This window comes from Dermochelys coriacea, chromosome 26 (genome assembly GCF_009764565.3).
Source record: "Dermochelys coriacea isolate rDerCor1 chromosome 26, rDerCor1.pri.v4, whole genome shotgun sequence".
NCBI classification, from domain to species: Eukaryota; Metazoa; Chordata; order Testudines; family Dermochelyidae; genus Dermochelys; species Dermochelys coriacea.
In genome coordinates, this window is record NC_050093.1 from 13,966,422 (window position 1) to 13,985,845 (window position 19,424).

The window sequence follows — 19,424 nt, forward strand, 5'->3', positions numbered from 1 at the left end:
AGCCCTTCCCCGGCCAGTGCTGATGGTCCGTCCCCCCTTCTCTGCCGGGCCAGGCTTGAACGACTTCAGCTACCTGCACACCAACTGCCTGGAGCTGTCCGTGTACCTGGGCTGCGACAAGTTCCCCCACGCCAGCGAGCTGCAGCAGGAGTGGGAGAACAACAAGGAGTCGCTGCTCACCTTCATGGAGCAGGTGGGCCGGGGGGGACCGAAGCGGGGAGTTGGAGGGGAGCTGAAGTAGGGGGTCAGGGGGGGCCTGCAGTAGCCCCCCCCGGCTAACAGCCTTTCCCCCGGCAGGTGCATCGAGGCATTAAGGGGGTCGTGACAGACCAGCAGGGGGACCCCATTGCCAACGCCACCATCGTCGTGGGAGGAATCAACCACAACGTGAAAACAGGTACGGCCACGTCCCCCGCTCCCCACGGCAGGTCCCTGGGTGCCCCGCCCCCCCCCCCGCAACAGGTGCTGTTCCCTCCTCCCCAGGCACCCTGCAGTGAGCCCTGAGGTGCCCCAACCTCCCCACCCCCATGCTGGGTGCTGTTCCCTCCCCCCCCGGGCACCCAGCCTATGACAGGTACTGTTCCTACTCCTCCCGCCCCGTCACCCAGCCTGCAATGGTGCTGTTCTCCCCCTCCACCAAAGGGCACCCAGCCTGTGCCTACCCAGGGACGGGTGCTGCCCCCACCTCTCCCTGCCCTTACACCATAGCACACACCCGGCAGGTATCTTGCAGCAGCCGTACGCAGCCGAACTGGCCAGCCCCACCTCCAACAGCCACGGCTGGAGGTGCCTGGCTCTCAGCGGCAGGGGGGCCCCGACTGCTCAGGCCAGACCTGGCCCCATGGCACACCTCTGAAAGGATCCGGGGGGAAGAGGGGGCATGCAGGCTAAGCCTCTTTCCAGAAGGCTGCCGACAACCCTGTGAGGTGCTGGGCAGCCCCTGCCCCGTGCGCTCTGCTCACCCCCCTCCCCTCATGCCCTCGCAGCCAGCAGCGGGGACTACTGGCGCATCCTGAACCCAGGCGAGTACCGCGTGGTGGCCAGGGCCGAGGGCTACAACCCCAGCGTCAAAACCTGCAACGTCCTGTACGACATCGGCGCCACGCAGTGCAACTTCATCCTCTCGCGCTCCAACTGGAAACGCATCCGGGAGATCATGGCCATGCACGGGAACCGGCCCATCCGGCGCATCCCCCCCGGGCGGCCCATGACGCCCCGGGAGCGCATGCGGCTCCGCCAGCGGCTCCGCCAGCGCATGCGGCTCCGCCAGCGGCTCCGCCAGCGCATGCTGAACGCCACCACCCCCGGCGCCCCCCCCCACGTTGGCCCCCACCGCCTCCCTCCCCTTCGCCTTCAGCAGCACCACCTTCGCCCCCTGGAGCCAGCCGCCGCCCACCGCTGCCACCTGGGAGACCGAGACCTATACCGAGCTGGAGACGGAGACGGAGGCCAGGGCCTGGGAGGTGGGCACAGGGACCCCGCAGCCCCTGACCACGGCAGAGACCTACACCGTGAACTTTGGCGATTAGGAGGCGCTCCGGTCGCTGCTGCCTAAGGCCCAACCCAGATGCTAGCGCCCGGCGGCCAGCTCGCTACCCGCGGCCAGCCGCCCTTTGCTCAGCTGCAGGCAGTCATCTGCTTCTAGAGACCCATGGCTCCGGGCAGCCTGCTGTCGCCCCAGCACTCACCCCCACCGGCCTCCTGCTTCCATGCCAGGCTCACCATGCTGCTTTCTAGGAGTCCAGGGATACGTAGCTGCCCGCAAGGGGCTGGGCATGAGGGTGCTTGACCCTCCTGGGCAGGAGACGACGGCATCCCCTTGAGACCGGGCAGCCCTAGGAGCTGGCCAGGCTCAGGGAGCGAGGGAGGGTTGGTGAGGGACCCGCCCTGTACCTCTGCACCGCCCAGCAGGGGGAGCTGGGACCCTCTCCAGGGCAGGGCCCAGGAGGCAGGGGCAATACAGCCCCACGGGCAGATGGGTTTCTCCACGCAGTTCCTGTTACACGAATAAATCCAGCTACGTTGGTAAAGGTGCCAGCTTTGTCTTCTCTTGCCTCGCAGGGGGCAGCTTGGGGCCAAGGGGACGCCCTGCGCCAGGGAAAGGGGAGGATGGCTTGGCTGAGCCACAGGGGGGAGAGCTGAGTGTTCCCACAGCAAGAGCCCCATCGGTGAGGCTGCAGACACCTCACCTACCCCATTGCCGCTGGTGGTGGGGTGCAACAGACCCACCCTGCCAGGAACCCGGACTCGGGCCTGTATCCCATGGTGGTGAAGCTGGAATGGCCAGGCTCCGGCAGCCACAGTGCATGGGCAGCAGCGCCAGCTCCCCACGGCGTGGCAGGCTCAGGCCCTTGCCCTTATCCGAAGGGCTAGTGCTGGTGCTCTGCAGTGTAGACCAGCCAGAGCCCCACCGACAGGGACGGCTGGTCACTCAGCCAGGCCAGGCCCAGCCACGGCTTCTTGGGGAGGGACTCCACCACCCCTTGCCAGCCCAGAGCGGTGGGCAGCAGTGGAACACCCTGTAGCAGGGCCAGCGCAGGTACCTCCATCCCCGCAGATTCCTGGGCGAGCTGGAGGGGGGTGCATACAGGCCCCCAGAACTGGGCAGTCTGCAGAGCCAGGGTGCTCAGAGATCCCCCTCGGCCACCCCAGCACCAGAACACGGCAGGCGCAGGGAGGTATTTTTATTTGGGTCCATTTGCGCCTTGCCTGGCCCCCCAGCGGGCAGCCCGGCTCTGCCCCGCCCTGGCTCAGTGGCTGATCTCCATCTCGCCCTCGCCCTCGTCAGCGCTGAAGCCGGAGAAGCTGACTGGCTGGCAGGTCAGGTTGTGCAGATTGATGAGGCAGGCCGTCTGGGTGGCGCTGAAGTCGGGAATGGTCACCAGCAGCACCTGCTGCCCATCTGCCCCTGAGAGGCAAATAGAGGGGGTGCTGAGCCGCTCCCACACCCAGAAACGGGCGCCTGGGGTCACCTGGGCTGGGCTCCCGGCTCAACCCCTGCCACGGAGTCGCCACATTTCCCACTCGCTGCGTCGCTCATGCACCCGGACCCTACTGCTAGGCCAGGAGCTCTCCCCCTCGCCCGCCCTGCGGGGGGCTGGTGCAGGGTCGCAGCCATCCTGGAAACTGGGTAGCCACAGGGTCACCTCCAACCGTGGTTCATGCTGCTCGTGACCAGCGCAGTGGCCCAGCTCCTGGCTCTGTGGGAATGGGCCGCGTACCCAGCCCAGCCGCCTCCCGCATGCACTGCCTGGGTGCGGACCCTGCTGAGGCATGCCGGGACAGCTGGCTGGGTCTTGCCAGCATACACTCGTGCACATCCGTCCAGCAGTGACACGCATGGTAACCATCTCAATACCAGAGCGGCAGGACCCCACATTCTCCGAGGACACTGAGGAACCGGCTGCTGGGGCCTCCTTTCCCTCCCAGCACTGTCATGGCGAGGTACACGGAGCAGCCCCTCAACTCCAGGGCCCAGTCAGCAGGCCTGTGGGCCCCTCACCTTTGAGCTCCTTGGATCGGAAGCGTGGTGCGTTCCCGCAGAAGTAGACGTGAGGGCAGTCGGTGAAGATGAAGGGGTCGGTCTTGTAGAAAGGGTAGCAGCCTGGAAGGCGATGGAGGGCGTAGCTAGAAATCAGGAACTCCTCCACCCGCAGGAGCACCCCACCGAACGGCAGGACGGCCACCTGCCCACCAATGCCAGTGGCCACACTGGCAACTAGTGCCTCTTGCCGACGCACAGCCCCATCCCTGCTGGACACTCCCAGCTCTAGGGGCGATGCAGAGAAACAGGGTGTTGTGCTGCCCTGGGGAGCTCCTGGGCTAGACCCCTCCACACCCTCCAGAGTTGGGGGTTTGTTCTGCTGTTGTTCTCAGAGCCAGCAGGGCTGGGACCTGATGCTCAGAATCCAGGCCCACTAATGTCCTCCCGGGACACCTGCCCCTGCTGCATGGCAGCTCTTGGCCACCTCTTCCCAGCCTGGGCGCGAGTGCTGTCTCCAGACCCACTCCCCTCAGCGTCATCATGGCTCACATGCTCAGAGGGGTCCCTGCCCAGCCCCTTACCAAGGGTGTCTGGGGCCGTGGGGCTGAGGTGCCCGACATGCAGCGTCCACTCCAGGATCTCCAGGTGGTCCTCCATGCTGCTGTACTTGAAGATGTCGTTGATGTTCTGGCCAGACGTGCCCAGGAACCTGGAGAGCAACAAGAGTTGGACTGCTTGTTGTTCCCAGTGCCGGCCCCACCGCCCAGCCCTGAGCGTGCCAGCTCAGAGCCCCACACCGCTACCGACCACACCCAGACCTTTTGCTAAGCCATTGCCAGCCCCTGTCCCTGCCCAGCAGCGGGGGCACAAAGCGCTGCCCGTTTGTGTTTGCCATGCCGCCCCCTGGTGCTGAGGAAAGGGCTTTACCGGACCCCGTCGATGTCGGCCTGGTAGGGGTTGGTGACCAGCTGCAGTGTGGAGTAGGCGCCCGCCAGGGGGAACATACAGTGATGCAGTGGCTGCTGGGGCAGCGTGTAGTTCGTGGGGTCAAACTCGCCCGGCATCACGTCCACTGGCACTGAGGTCTGCAAGCAAAGGGGGCAATCAGAGCCGGGCTCCAGCACAAACCTGCAGACTGCCCCCACCCTCCAGGAGCAGCGATCCCCGGCCCTGGCCTCCTCACACTGAGCTGCAGCAGGATCTCATCCAGCATCTTCACCGCCTCCACACTGGCAGCTTGGGTCTTCTTGGTCAGGTACTTTGCCTGCAAGAACAAGGGGGAGAAGCGTCAGAGGAGCAGCCTCCGCAGCCAGCATGGTACCTGTGGGAAGCAGGAGTCCTCCCAGCCATGCCCCAGGTGGGCACGTGCCAGGACAGGCTGGGCGGCCGCAATTGAGTGAGCCCCAGCCCATGCGGCAGCTACATGGGTAAGGAAGTGGAGCCAGGCATTGTGGCAGCTCCCACTCGCCCTGGTAGGATTCCCATTGCAGGCCAAGAGGGTGGCTGCAGTCTGGCAAAGCTCCGTCCCCCAGGAGCCCCAAGGGGGGTGGGCAGCACTCTCCCGCTGTATGGCTGCTCAGACCCCTCCCCGCTGCAGGCCATCTGTCAGCACTGGCTCCTCCACCCAGCAGTGCTCTCTGCCGGCTGGGGCTGGGCTCTCGGGCGCTGACCAATTGACCCCACTGGAAGTTCTCCCTTCCCCCCACATCCTTACCGGGCAGAGGAGATCACGCAGACCCCAGCACAAGTCCCCATGGGCGGCCCCTCCCTTCGTTGGCCCATTTCTAACCAACCCTCGGAGCTGTTTGCCCGCCCAACAGGTCACCGGTACCACAGGGAGGAGGCAGCTGGCAACGACTAGCGGTGCCTGGCACGCACAGCTTCCTGGGGCTGGCCACGTGGCACCACCTCTCCCTGAGTCCCTTGTCAGCCCAGGCAGCTCCCTAGCTAATTCCTCTGCCCCATGTCAAGGGCATGGCCCTGCCAGCCTCTCCCAGCACCCAGATCCCACGGGGCATCTCCAGTGAGTCCCTCTGCTAGGTTCGCCCGGAACCTTGGCACGTTCCAGAGATCCAGCATGGCGGCCTGTGCCCTGCCCGGCGCCCGCTTCCCCTGCCCATGCAAGTATCACTCTGAGCAGATAGACCCCAGGCAAATGCATTCAGTGCTCGGGAAAAGCTCCGGACTGAGACCCCTCCATTTATCACGCAACCAGTGCACTGGGGGGCGAGTCGCCGAGGCTGCCAACTGGTGCCAGCAGGCCGTCGGGGCGGCCCGGGGGCCCTCACCTTGTTGATGGTGTCTTTGTTCTGCGTGTTCTGGCTGAGCAGGTTGCCTGCCAGAATGAGCCGGGAGATCTGTGCCGCGCAGCTCTGCTCGCCTTCGGCCCCCAGCTGCCCCGTCACCACGTCCACCAGCAGCTGCATGCCCAGGAAACTCTCGCCGCTCCCGCCACCAAGGCCCAGGCCAGACACCAGCAAGACAAACCTGTGGCCCAGAGCAACAGGTGGGTGCCCTGCCGTCCGGCACACATGGGCAGTGGGCGGGTTACTGGCCATGTGCGGTGCCTCGCCATGGTAGCCAGGCCATCGTTACCAAGAGGGAGAGCACACAAGGGAGACGAAGCTGCACAGTTAGAGGCCAATTTCAGGCCAAGCAGACCCAGCAAAGGGCTGAGAGCTGGAAGGCTGCAGGGTTTGAACGCTGGCGGTGCCGACCCTTGCAGGGTGTCTGGGACCGTCCCGTCACGTGGCAGCAGGTGATGGCAGGGCTGGCATGAGCAGCGGGCACTTGGGGAAGGGGATTGGAGCCCCAGCTCCATCAGCCGTTCACTGGCCCCGAGACCAGGGAGGGGGAAGCGCCACCCCGAACTGGGAGACAAGGCAGCAATGGACTTCAGGCCACATCGCCCACCCCTGCCTGGGCCTTCCCCTCCCAATACAGGGAGCAGGGCGCAGCAGGCTGGGCGCAGAGGGGTGAGATGGAAGAGCCTCTGCAAAGCCCTGGGCAATGGGCACCCTTAGCTGCTTCACCAGCCCCTGGCCTAGAGGCCTGGTACCTACTGCCATCCCTGCACTACAGGGAAGGGGAGTCAGGCCAGACACCCCCCAGGGCTGGCACTGCCCCATGTCCACCCTCCTGGCAGGGTGCCTCTAGGGAAGCTGCCTCACCTGTCGGTGCTGGGCCCTCTCCGGGGCAGTTGCTGGGGCAGGTCAGCAAAGCAGAGATCTTCCACCACGAACTTGCCGTCCTCCCTCTCCGAGCCGTAGACGGCAAGGATGGTCCCTGAGCAGCAGCACGAGGGAGAAACAGCGTTAGGCAGGTCCGTCCCAGCCTGCACGCTGGCCTACAGGAAGCCAGGGCCACGCACAGCGCCCGCTGCGCCCCACCCAGGGCTCTGCTCTCATCACTCAGGGCGCCAGGAAGGAAGAAGAGCCCGTCCTGGATCCAAGTAAGCCACCCCCGCTCCACTTCTCCCACCCCCCTGAATGGGAGGCTGCCAGCCACGGACAGGGAGCTCTGCTGATGTTGCCAGGGCGTTTAGTACTTGGCACACACCCGTTTGGTCTATGCCCATTGTGGAGGAGGGAAGGGCCGACAGCCTAGCCCAGGAGCAGCTTGGTCTGAGTGCATTGGCACCCCAGCTGGGCTGGCTGCATGGGACTGCAGCAGCTGCGTCGCTCCGTACCTGTCACCAGCTTCTGAATGTCGACAGCTCCCTCCAGCTTGATCCGCTGCAGCTCATCCTCCAGGATCAGCTCGTCCGACTGGTGGATGTATTTGGTGCGGGAAGGCTGCGGCAGCAGGTTGTGCTGTGGAGACAGGCCAGGCCATCGGCATGTTCTAGTAACAGCATGAACAGCCCCAAAGGCTCCCCCGCCATCAAGCAGAGCAGACGCATGCCCGGGGGTCCAGGAGCAAATGGAGCCTCCCGCACACAGAACATGGGCCCCAGCAACTCAAGCGCAGCGGTCTGTTTTTTAAAGCCACGCTCCTCTCGGAAGGCAGAGCTTTGGTACCGACCCACTGTCCCTGCTTTGCTGGAGCTGGAAGAACTTTCCAGGGTCTCGGCAAAACAGACTTTGCTACCCAGGTGCAAATGATTATTGACACGTTTTCTGCTCACAGTTCCTTCTGGTGCAGAGGACATGCAAACAATAACTTGGAGACCTAGCCAAGGAGAATGTTACTCATCCCGGTGGTACCTTCTGCCAGAAAGCCTTCCGTTGGACAGCCTCGGGATATGTATTTGCAATCATTACACAGGGGAGAGCACAGCTCTGTTTGCCTGGAGTTGGCAGAAAGGCTGCAAGCTTTATTCCTTAGCAAAGATCTTCCTCTTCTCAGTGGCTGAGCCTCAAGCCAAGTAATTTGGACAGGAGAGTGAGGGATTTGGGGCTGCTTGGGGCTGTCTATGAATAAGGCTTCGAATCTGGCACGGCGGTCATGGTGTCCACAGCTCTGGTGAACGTGAACCAAGTCTGTGATGAGCCCACCCCACGCTTGCCTTGCAGCAACAGATCCCGTCCTTTGGGGTTCCCTGCTCTGGGCACAGAGCGTCAGTGCCACGGAGGTCCAGTGCGTCCACCCGCCCCCCTCCCCACAGAACGCCAATCAAATTTGACCTGTCTGCCTCTCTATCTCCATCTACGGAGGGACGGACATGCCAAGCCTGAGTAGCGCTGGAAGCCCAGGGGCCAGTTTGCAAAGCCCAGAGCTGGGCCAGCCCAGTGAGACAGGAGCTGGGCGAGTGCAGGATGGGTTCGCTTTCCACTCACCCACCCACCTCCTTTCCGGGACTTACTGTTTTTTCTGGCACCAATGCTGTGAAATTTACTAAAAATTTGTGTGTCAAAATCTCGGCCTTATTTACGAAAACTATTTGCTCTTTATTTCGGTCTGATGGTTGCCAAGGGGACTGACTGTACAAATACACAGGGTTAATTTGGCAAAGAGGCTGTTTGTAGGCAGGCGGCTGAGGGACAGCCAGGATTAGTCATTTTGGGTATTTCTACCTCTGGCCCACTGCTGAGCGAGTCACAGTAATTTGTCAAGAGAGGAATGGGTTAGGAGTGGAGTCCAAGCTTGTCAACACAGGAGAATAAAGATCATTCCCAGCCAGAGTTAGAAGGGCATGCTCCCAGAAGCTGACAGAGAGTTAAGGGGGCAGCAGTCTGGAGTCAGACAGGCCTGCCTTGGACTTTATGCGAGATAAATGGATAAACGGATCTTTTGTCATTTTAATACCCTTTTCTCTGCACTGCTTTGTGCCTATGGTTAGACAAAATACTCTTTGTTTAGGGAGGCTGCTTGGGGTCACTGAACACCGCTGCCCACAAGCCCCCCAAAGGGACAAACTGCAGGTGCCAAACCCAGTCGGACCCACTGGGTCACAGGTTGGTTTCCAGGGCGCTGGAGCCCAGGGCCAAAGCCAAGCATGGGAGAAAGGCAAGATTCCATTGCAGGAGAAGTAAAGGCCCAAGGAGCTGCGCTCAGAAACACCACTAAGGGGGCAGAGACGCAGCAACCCCTGTAGTCACAGCAACGCTAGGAAGCTTTTGCAAAGGGATGGCGTCATTTCAAAAAATAGAGGCGTAAGCAGTTCCAGGAGCTATCCCTGCCCACATCCCTCCAGCAGGGTTTGTGCTTGGACAGCCCCAGGCGCCTGTTTGAACGGGTCTCTCCCCCCCTCAAGCCAAATGTACAGCTGGGGAAACTGACTCTCCGGGACAGGACGCACCACAAAGCGCCGTCACACCCCCCAGACTCAGAGCACAGAGAGGAATTCAGCCAGCGTGATGGAGGCTGCTGGGGTGACAAAGCAGGGACTAAGCATTCAGAGAAAAAGGGGGGATTTTTAAGAGTGAAAATAGGACACACTCCCGTCAAGGACAGCTCAGAGTTCATTGTGGTTTGCCCGGGGTGGGCCCCTGCACTGAGAGCAGGCAGGAGATGAAAGGGGTCACCCAGCCTGACTGCTCATACTCCGAGACACGATTTGCTTGACTACGTCGAGCATCAGCGAGACTCTGAGCCCCTCCCACCGTTGTTACCTCCTCGCTGATCTCCCGGAGGATGGACGGCTGCAGCTGCATGGACTTGAAGAGGGTCCCCACTATGCAGCACTTCTCTGCGGTCTGCAGCTCACACAGCTTCTTCACGGCTATGCTGCTGCCTGCAGAGAAAAGCACAACTCAGCCTCTCTGGACATTCGACTGCCTGAGGGACAGGCTGGGCTCACAGACACCCCGGAGGGGAGTCTCACAACACGGCTATGAGACATCTAAAGGGACAGTCGAGGAACATCTGAAGGGCATAAACTCCAAGGGAGAAAAATGGGGGTGGGCATGTGAAAGGGCGTGGGACTGGGAGACAGAGGGTAGGATTGGTAACTGGCGAGTGCCAGGCTTCTAAGGGCAAGCTCTGTTCTATGGGGCAAGTCCCCCAGGGAAGCTACCACAGAGGCCTAGACCAGCCAAGCACCTGAATGCACCGGAGACAGCAAACCTGCAGGGGGCAGTGGATTTGAGGGAGCAAGAACGGTCTCTTCTGTATCTGGGAAAGGAACCCCTCCGCAGGGCCCAGAGTCGCCATCTTGCCTTCGGCTCGTCCCAGTTCTCTGCGCCATCACCAAGAGCATCAACACGTCATCCGGTGAGACAGAGCCCAAGCTCATGGGTCCCTGCGGCCCACTCAAGGATGTCAGTCCAACAGGCAGGATGCCCAGCCCCCGTGACATAGAACCCACATCTCTAGCTCTGAGAAACCAGCAAGGTTAAGGTCGTGTCTCAGCTAAGGCTTCCACGGGGCCCGCGGGAGCTGGGATGTCCCAGGAGGTCCTTTCTATCTACGGCAGTTACCCTGAGATCACCTCCAATCTGTGCCCCTTGGGGCAAGGGGCAGAAGGAGCCTGTTCTCCTAACGCACAACAGGAAACAGAGCTCCCAAGGCCGAGCCATGTGCTCCCACCCGTGGGTGCAATCAATCCCTACACTACTGAGCTTTTTCAGGGGAGGGCGATTACCCATTGGAATGCCTTCCCTTGGGCTGTGGGAATACTCAGCCCTTGGAGACATTAAATCCCTCCAATAATACGCTCTAGCTGGACCACCAGTTCCTGGGCTGGGTGCTGGAATCACCAGGGGATATACTCCTGCCTTGGGGGGAGGCCAGACTAGATGATCACAGTGGGGTCCTCCTGGCCTTTAACATACGAATTCTCTGGCTCTGTGCTGAAACAAAAAGGGGGATGATGCCCTCTAGTGCAGCCAAGGAAACTACACCGATGCCAGAGCAGCGGGCGTTGAATTCTCCAGCCCACACTTGTGGGAAGACAGAGCCTGGTGCTGGCAGCTGGATTCAGCCAGCAGTGGCACATGCCCGTTATTAAAGGTGAGCGGTCGGGATTGGTGACCATCCCACAAGAGGGGCCGCTGGGCAGAGAGAAGGAAGTACTGCTTCATACAACACACAGGCAACCTGTGGAACTCATGGCCGGGGGATGTTGTGAAGGCCAAAAAGTATAACTGGGTTTAGAACAGAATTAGACACGTTCCTGGAGGACAGATCCCCCAATGGGTATTAGCCAAGATGGTCAGGGAGGCAACCCCAGGCTCTCAGTGCCCCTAAACCTCTGACTGCCAGAAGCTGGAACTGGAAGACAGGGGTCAGATCACTCGATAAATTGCCCTGTTCTGTTCATTCCCTCTGAAGCACCTGGCACGGGCCGCTGTCGGAAGACAGGATACTGGGCTAGATGGACCTTTGGACTGAACCAAGACAGCCATTCTTATGACTTCAGTCTGGGGATTCAACACAAGATCCTGGGAATTCTGGTCCCCTTCCACTTGACAGCCAAGACCTGAGTTCAGGACTCTCCACTTCCCTCACAACACTCAACGAGATTGCTAACCACAGCCGTCCAGTGAGACGCGGCTGTCGGTACTGCCGATGCCATTGACATCTGGATTGTGCTCTCAGCAGGTAAGTAAAGGAGGAATTGATTCCCCGCCTAACATTTCCCTTCCAAGTGTTATTTACATTGAGAGCCGAGCCCATCCAGGGGCTCACAAATCAGACTGCCTGCTCTCTTTCCACTCTGCTCACTGACATACTGGGCTGTTTGACCAGCAGAGGTGACAATGGGAAGGTCAGGAATCACAGCTAGAGGGCCACTGGCCTCACTAGCCCCCCCCAAACGACCTTTGTTTTCTTATTTCAGTGCAAGTAACCAGAATTCTGCTTCACCCGGCAGATCGACACCACAGCCGGCCTGGAAACCCAGCACCCCCCGGGGAAAGGGAGAACTCTCATCAATCAGGACACATTCATAGGTTTCAAGGCCAGAAGATACCATTACAATCATCTAGACTGGCCTCCTGCATCGCCCAGGCCAGAGGATCTCACCCGGCGATTCCTCCATCCAGCTCAGAACTCCTGGCTGGGCTACAACACATCTTCCGATGGCCACCATATTGCTCCCATTGAGAGTTCCCCGGTCTGGGTTTTGCACTGCTGCTGAGCTCTGTCTCTCCTCCTCCCACACCGCTCAGGGCTCAGCATGGCAGCTCTAGAGATCCTAAGTGATATTACCTGAGTTCACACCATCACGCGCACACATGCACACACAATCTCGTGCAAAGTGTTCAAGCCAGAGATTTACAAGACCATTCCAGGAAGCAGGACAAGGATGGTCAGTTCTTCCTGTGGGGCCTTGCCCTCCCTGGGCTGCAGAGCTCTGATCAGCCACAACAGTTCTGGCTGTTCCCTGAGAGCAGGGCTCAGCACTATTGACTGCACTTAAATTCCATTAGTTCCTGCGCACCCTAAACAGGATAGTTAAAAAAAAAAAAAAATTCCTCAGGCTCCAAGACAAATGTTGAAATAAATTCCACGAGAGGCTCAGCTAATCTAGACTCTGAGGCTGATTCTGGGTCATTTCCCTTGGCATTAGGTTTCTGTTCTTCCCCAAGGAAGTCAGGGAGGGGTTCAAGGACATCTGTAGGGGAGAATGTTTGCAACACACTGCAAAAGTCTCAGACACAAGGCCCTATAAAAAGGTTAAACCTTACTCTAGCTGCACCCAGACTCTCAGGCTGGGAGCTGTCAGGGCTTCATGAGCTGATTAAGGCTGAGGTTGGCTAATATGGAGATGAAGGATGGGTTTGTTTACACAAAAGAGTTATTCCAAAATAACTCCTCGTGTGGGGGGGGACGCAGTCCAGAACACAAGTACCTCTTCCCCCATTTAACTTCGCCCCTTTCCAAAACAGAATCCAGTCTGGAAGCTAAACTGAAGGAAGACACACACATTCTGGAATAAGTGGGCCCACATGGGGAGTCAATCCAGAATAATTATTCCTGATTAGCTATTTCAGTACATTCCCAAGTGTAGATAAGCCCTAGGAGAGAAACCCCTAAACCTATACCTAAACCCTATACTGGATTGTCTCCATGTTTTCTTGTACTCCCCAGTCTGACTGTATCACCTGCTGTGTCTGGTCTTAGACTGCAGCTGTTTACGGCAAGAGATTGTCTTTTTAGTCTGTGTTTATTCAGTGCCATGCATATGGTCTAATACTGACCTAGGTGCTACTGGATATTAATCCTGGCTGGCTGCTGCTGTCTCCCATGGGAATTCCCCCACTCTTGGCATTAACCCTTTTGTTTTCAAAGGGAACCCACCAAAGGGTGCGTGTGTGTAGGGAGAAGGAGGTAGTGCCTGATATGTGAAGAAAACCTGGGGAGGAGGCTGCCTTTGTCCTTTTCCTTCTAGGAAGGTTCTCTCGGCTCATTTCACATTAGAATGAAGGCTGGGCCTGCCACAGGAGGGTCAAGACAACTGCAAAATGAGAACGCTTATGAGCCTGGACACATCAACCAAGTGGAAACTGATTAGTTGAGAGGGGAAGTGGTTTTGAGAGACTGCCTGCAGCTTTGCTTTGCTTTTGTTAGTCTCTCTTAAATCCTGCCTACACACAAACATTGCAGCACTTTAACTCTCCTGGGGTTAGCTACACTGGTACAGCCTCCACTAGTGTGGATGCAGTTACACTGGCATACAGATGCTTATATCAGGACAGCTGTTCTTGTATGGGAGGGACTTGGGGCAGCCTAGCCACAGCCATAGGGCCAGCAGGAATTCTAACTAACCGGGATGGAAGGACACTGCTCCCCAGTGTTAGTTTGCACTTTGCTGGAACATCAGGCTAGACCATGGGGATGCCACTTCTGCTGTTTATGTGAGAGTTTGAATGCAATGCTAGTGCCAGGGGCTGGACAGGCAGCCCAGGAGAGGCTTCCCGCCCCAAACTGGCCCTGACCAGCACACCTAGAGGGACCACCACTTCACCGAGGTAACTCATAGATTCATAGACTTTAACATCAGAAGGGACCATCATGATCATCTAGTCTGACATTGCAGGCCACAGAACCTCACTCACCTACTCTTGAAAAAGCCCCCGAACCTCTGGCTGAGTTACTGACATCCTCAAATTATGATTTCAAGTTACAGAGAATCCACCATTTCCACTAGTTTAAACCTGCAAGTGACCTGTACCACATGCTGCAGAGGAAGTCAACCCCCCACCAGTCTCTGACAATCTGACCTGGGGGAAACTTCCTTCCTAACCCCAAATCTGGCGATCAGTTCGACCCTGAGCATGTGGGCAAGACCCACCAGCCAGACACCTGGGGAAGAATTCTCTGTAGTAACTCAGAGCCCTCCCCATCCAGTGTCCCATCACCGGTCACTGGGGATAACAGGAGACTTCATCTTCCACCCTCGACCTCTCTGCCAAGTCTGCCAACCAGGGGCCTCCATGAGTGACCAGTGTCGGGGGCTCTGATGGAGACACTTGCCCACAAGTGAGCATCCTGAGATAATCAATTTATTTAACCCAGGCCAATGAAAAGCTACCAGATAGAAACAGCTCCTGCCTGGGCTGGACTCAGACCATCAGCAGCCTAGCAATAAAACACTCCACTCAATCAGCATACCCCAGAGCCAGCAATTTCAACACCATTACAAGACACTGAAGCACTTTGTATAAATTCCCCAGCTATTCCTTTGTCTTCTGAACATGACCTTTAAAATCTAGCGAACATCATCTCCCCCTGTCTACCAGTATCACAAGCCAGATGCCTTGGGTTAGTTAAGGATTTAGATGACCAAGAAGCAAATAATACAGATTCGCCAATCCCAAGAGAGCAAAAATCAAAATGAACCAGCAAAAAAAACAAAAAAAAAAAACCCAAAAAACCAACTCTCCCACCTCAAAATCATCGTCGGTCCCTCATAAGTTGAGACTGAGACGATCACAACACGTCTTCCAATCTTCTCTCGCTCTGGCCATCCTTCACCATGCTTGTCCATATCTCCGGGATAGGAAATCACTCCACCTCTTTGGAGGCCGACCGCGTGACCGTTTCTGTTCTCGCGGATACCACTTGGATATAGCTGCGGTCCATCTATTGTCGCTGAGTCGGGCCACATGTCCCGCCCACTGCATTTTGCTCAGCTTGCTTTCAAAAACAATGTCTTGCACTCCAGACTGCTGCCTAATTATTTCGTTGGGGATGTGATCACGGAGCGAAATGCCCAAAAATGTTCGTTCCGTCGCCCTCTGTGTGACAGACAGTTGATGTCTTCAATCTTTGTCAGCGACCATGTTTCGCTGCCATATATCATCACTGGAAGCACGGTCAAGTTAAAAAGATTGGCACGAGTTGTTTTGCTGATCTTTCCTTGGAGGATGTCCTTGATGTCATTGAATGCACACCATCCAGCTTTTTTTCTGTGCAACAGTTCGCCTTTCTGATCGGGTAGCATATTGAGTTCCTGGCCCAAATAAATGTATTTATCAACCTCTTGGATCTGCTCTCCTCCAAGAGTTATTTGCGTTCTTGGCAGTACATCTGATCTCATGTATTTCGTTTTCGACCATTTCGTTTTTAATCCGACTTGACTACTTTTCGCGTTCAGTTCTTTAAGGATCGAAGAATGTGCAGAGAACTGAGACTTGGTTTTCCATACTGTTTGAGCCATTGTTTTCAGCCACCTGCTGGCTGGGCTGTCAGTGGCGCATTTACCTCCTCAATTTAGCTATCTTACAGCCTCAGAAAGAGGGATTATACTCCCCTCCATAGCGGAAGCAACCCCCTCGCTGGGCTGGGAATCCAACACCTTGATAGCAGAGTTAGACCTGCCGGAGAACGCACTCCGCTACCATCACTGTCGAACAGCCAGGGTCACTGCTGCACCATGTTGAGACTTTTTAAAAAACAATTAACCTGGACAGTTTTCTTGACCCCTTGTTTGGAGCTTTTAGCAGTCATGTTTCAAGCTTTTCTCTGCAACCATTTTTGTTTTTTAAATGAAAGCTGGGATCCTCACATAATCACCTGCCTCCGGGAGCTGGGGCTTTAAGGAAAACACTAAATACCTCAAGGCGCAAAATAACATTGCAAGAGTGGGCAACAGTGCAACACTATCAAAGGTGGGCACAGCTCTGGGAGGGGGCTTGTATGGCAGCACAGCACAGACCCTGTAAAAAAGATTTAAAACCCCCTACAGAAGGAATTCAAAAGCAAACCAAGAAGCTGACCTGTCCAGACGGCATGAAATTCTGTAACAACCATTTATCATGTTTTCCTAGTTATGTGGGAGTCGCACATTGGCCAGCATCTTCTGAAAAGGGGCCAGTTATTTATCTATAGCCAGTGAGTTCTGGTATTTGCAGGCACTTGCATCATTCAGTGCAATAAGGAGGGTATCTGCTAGTTATGCTGTTGCACATCACTTTAAGGCTAAACTATAACACTCTACAGCAGTTACATGTTCGAAAGGAAACTAATTCAGGTACAGTAATTCCATCAGTGAACAGCAATGCAGCCCACAGGAGCAAGGAAATTAAGCACTTAAACCTGCAAGACCTCTCTTGCTCACATGCCCCGCACTCTGCTGGAGACATACTCCATAACAATCTTTCCTGTCTGCCCATCTCAGCAATTTCCAAGTGCCCATCTCAGACTCCTAACGCTACCTGAATGTAACTTTTGTTTCAGAAACACACGCCTCCTTTTCAGTGAGCCCAGCGAAAGCTTTTCCAGTCCAGAGTCACTGCTTGGCAATGGTAGATGTTTTCCCACCGAGCTGATGTGCTAGACACTCTAAGCCTTTGGAGTGAGTCCCTAACCTGACAGGAGCAGGGCTGGAATTCAGGGCAGACAAAGCGTTCTCTAGGACATGCCAAAACTTCCATGGTTCAGTTGCTTGGAATTTTGTTTTGCTTAGAAACGGCTCTCTGTATCTTTCAAAAAACAGAGAGACAACACACGGGCTTCCCAGCAAATAACAATTTCTCCCACCCACCTGGCAAGTGAAGTATGACACTGGGATTCACCCTCAGTTGGTTTCAGCTGTTGTCCAAAGGCAGGTTTCAGGGCAGGCAGTGAAGGGCATGGATCAACATTCACATCACACTCCCCATCAGTACCCAGCCCAAGCCGGGAAGCTAATAATCCAACCAGCAGACCAAATTCAGTGATGAATCCTGGCCATGTGCCATCTGAGGCATGTTGCACATATGCTAAGGACAGGCAGCTAGACACCGTTCTGGGAATTTTCTCCTCACCTAGGATCTTACCGTCACCTCGTTAACCACACAAAAGTGGTTTGTGGAAATGAACTCACCCCATTTCTGCCGGGCTCTCTCCAGCAACAGGGGCCTCATCTGAATAAGGCGAGTGGCGTAGATGTGGGCATACTGGCGATTAAAGCTGCGTTCCCCCAGCCTGAAGTGCTGGGAGCAGTTAGTGTACATGGAGACGGGCACTCTGGCAAACGTGGAGGCCTCTGCCGATGGTGGCGCCAGCAGGCCCTGGGCCGTGTCAGCTGCCTGCTCCGAGAACATGGCTGACAATCGAGGGGCTCCCAGTGGGGCCAACGACTCTCCACCTAGGAAGATGACAAGCTCCTGTTACGAACAGCTTCACTCACTCACTCCCTGCCCCTGATCCCCAAAACCCACTCCACAGCTCCTAGGATGACACGTACGCCCCCCACCCCGCCCCGACTCCACCATCCCCTGCTTCCCAGCCACTGGAGTGACGTGCATCCCCCTGACATCCCCCATTCTTCAAACCTGGAGTGACATGTGCACCCCCCCCCCGACTCCACCATCCCCCACTTTCTGGGATGATGCATACTCACCACAACTCCACCATCCCCGGCTCCCCAAGCCTTGGGGTTACACATGCCCCCCCACAAACTCCATCCCCCTCACAATCCAGCCCCTAGGGAGACACGTGCCCCCCCAACTCCATCCCCCCTGCCCCTGTGGAGACACGTGCCCCCCCAACTCCATCCCCCCTGCCCCTGGGGAGACATGTGCCCCCCAACTCCATCCCCCCTGCCCCTGGGGTGACACGTGCCCCCCAACTCCATTCCCCCTGCTCCCGGGGTGACACGTGCCCCCCAACTCCATCCCCCCTGCTCCCGGGGTGACACGTGCCCCCCCAACTCCATCCCCCCTGCTCCCGGGGTGACACGTGCCCCCCCAACTCCATCCCCCCTGCTCCCGGGGTGACACGTGCCCCCCAACTCCATTCCCCCTGCTCCCGGGGTGACACGTGCCCCCCAACTCCATCCCCCCTGCTCCCGGGGTGACACGTGCCCCCCCAACTCCATCCCCCCTGCTCCCGGGTGACACGTGCCCCCCCAACTCCATCCCCCCTGCTCCCGGGGTGACACGTGCCCCCCAACTCCATTCCCCCTGCCCCTGGGGTGACACGTGCCCCCCCAACTCCATCCCCCCTGCTCCCGGGGTGACACGTGCCCCCCAACTCCATCCCCCCTGCTCCCGGGGTGACACGTGCCCCCCCAACTCCATCCCCCCTGCTCCCGGGGTGACACATGCCCCCCAACTCCATTCCCCCTGCCCCTGGGGTGACACGTGCCCCCCCAACTCCATCCCCCCTGCTCCCGGGGTGACACGTGCCCCCCCAACTCCATCCCCCCTGCTCCCGGGGTGACACGTGCCCCCCCAACTCCATCCCCCCTGCTCCCGGGGTGACACGTGCCCCCCAACTCCATCCCCCCTGCCCCTGGGGTGACACGTGCCCCCCCAACTCCATCCCCCCTGCCCCTGGGGTGACACGTGCCCCCCAACTCCATCCCCCCTACCCCTGGGGTGACACGTGCCCCCCAACTCCATCCCCCCTGCTCCCGGGGTGACACATGCCCCCCAACTCCATTCCCCCTGCCCCTGGGGTGACACGTGCCCCCCCAACTCCATCCCCCCTGCTCCCGGGGTGACACGTGCCCCCCCAACTCCATCCCCCCTGCTCCCGGGGTGACACGTGCCCCCCCAACTCCATCCCCCCTGCTCCCGGGGTGACACGTGCCCCCCAACTCCATCCCCCCTGCCCCTGGGGTGACACGTGCCCCCCCAACTCCATCCCCCCTGCCCCTGGGGTGACACGTGCCCCCCAACTCCATCCCCCCTGCTCCCGTGGTGGCCCCCCCCCAATTCGTGGGGAGCAGACGCCGGTTTCTAGCGCGCTGACGAACCTGCCAGCGCCAGGGGAGGACGGGGTCAGGGGTCAGGGGTCACGGTCAGCTCCCCGCGCTCAGCAGCGCCACCCGGACCGGAAAAGGCGCCAACGCCGCAACCCGGAAGCAGAAGGGCCGGGCGGAACTGACGTCGCGAGGGAGCTTGGCGTCTCCCGGGAAACCAGCCGGGCCGCCAGGGGCGGGGCTCCGAGCTGAGTTTGGCCCCAGCTCCCTGCGCAGGCGGGGCCATGGGGGGGGGCGCTGGGGGACCCCAGGGCCCGCTGTAGCCAGGCCCTCGCCGGACACGCCTCATCGCCCCTCCCCCTGCCCTGGACACGCCCCATGGCCCCGCCCACTGCCAGGACACGCCCCATGGCCCTGACCCCT

General features: G+C 58.5%; 2 protein-coding genes across 2 annotated transcripts in view; one reads left to right on the forward strand and one right to left on the reverse strand.

The window, feature by feature from the left end:
• AEBP1 (AE binding protein 1) overlaps positions 1 to 2,034 on the forward strand; it is a 37,679-nt gene extending 35,645 nt beyond the window's left edge. The window contains 4 exon segments of the mRNA XM_038384682.2: positions 54 to 193; positions 298 to 397; positions 987 to 1,312; positions 1,314 to 2,034. Of these exon segments, the coding sequence (XP_038240610.1) occupies positions 54 to 193; positions 298 to 397; positions 987 to 1,312; positions 1,314 to 1,529 (782 nt within the window). The 3' untranslated portion in view covers positions 1,530 to 2,034.
• Positions 2,035 to 2,670: 636 nt separating this feature from the next.
• On the reverse strand, positions 2,671 to 19,206 carry POLD2 (DNA polymerase delta 2, accessory subunit). Its single transcript, XM_038384685.2, has 11 exons — positions 19,056 to 19,206; positions 17,178 to 17,441; positions 9,538 to 9,659; positions 7,173 to 7,296; positions 6,655 to 6,769; positions 5,773 to 5,971; positions 4,668 to 4,748; positions 4,412 to 4,569; positions 4,066 to 4,193; positions 3,503 to 3,604; positions 2,671 to 2,908 (listed from the first exon to the last, which is right to left on the reverse strand). The coding sequence occupies exons 2-11, from the start codon at positions 17,395 to 17,397 to the stop codon at positions 2,751 to 2,753; spliced, it is 1,407 nt and encodes a 468-aa protein (XP_038240613.1). The 5' UTR covers positions 17,398 to 17,441; positions 19,056 to 19,206; the 3' UTR covers positions 2,671 to 2,750.
• Positions 19,207 to 19,424: the final 218 nt, after the last annotated feature.

Bases quoted from the DNA above. Each gene is read 5' to 3' on its own strand.
- POLD2 (XM_038384685.2), bottom strand. From the start codon at position 17,397: ATGTTCTCGGAGCAGGCAGCTGACACGGCCCAGGGCCTGCTGGCGCCA. The intron at 5,972-6,654 runs GTGAGGCAGCTT...TCTGGGCCACAG, and splicing joins AGAGGGCCCAGCACCGACAG to GTTTGTCTTGCTGGTGTCTG. The intron at 2,909-3,502 runs GTGAGGGGCCCA...TTTGCCTCTCAG, and splicing joins CCGATCCAAGGAGCTCAAAG to GGGCAGATGGGCAGCAGGTG.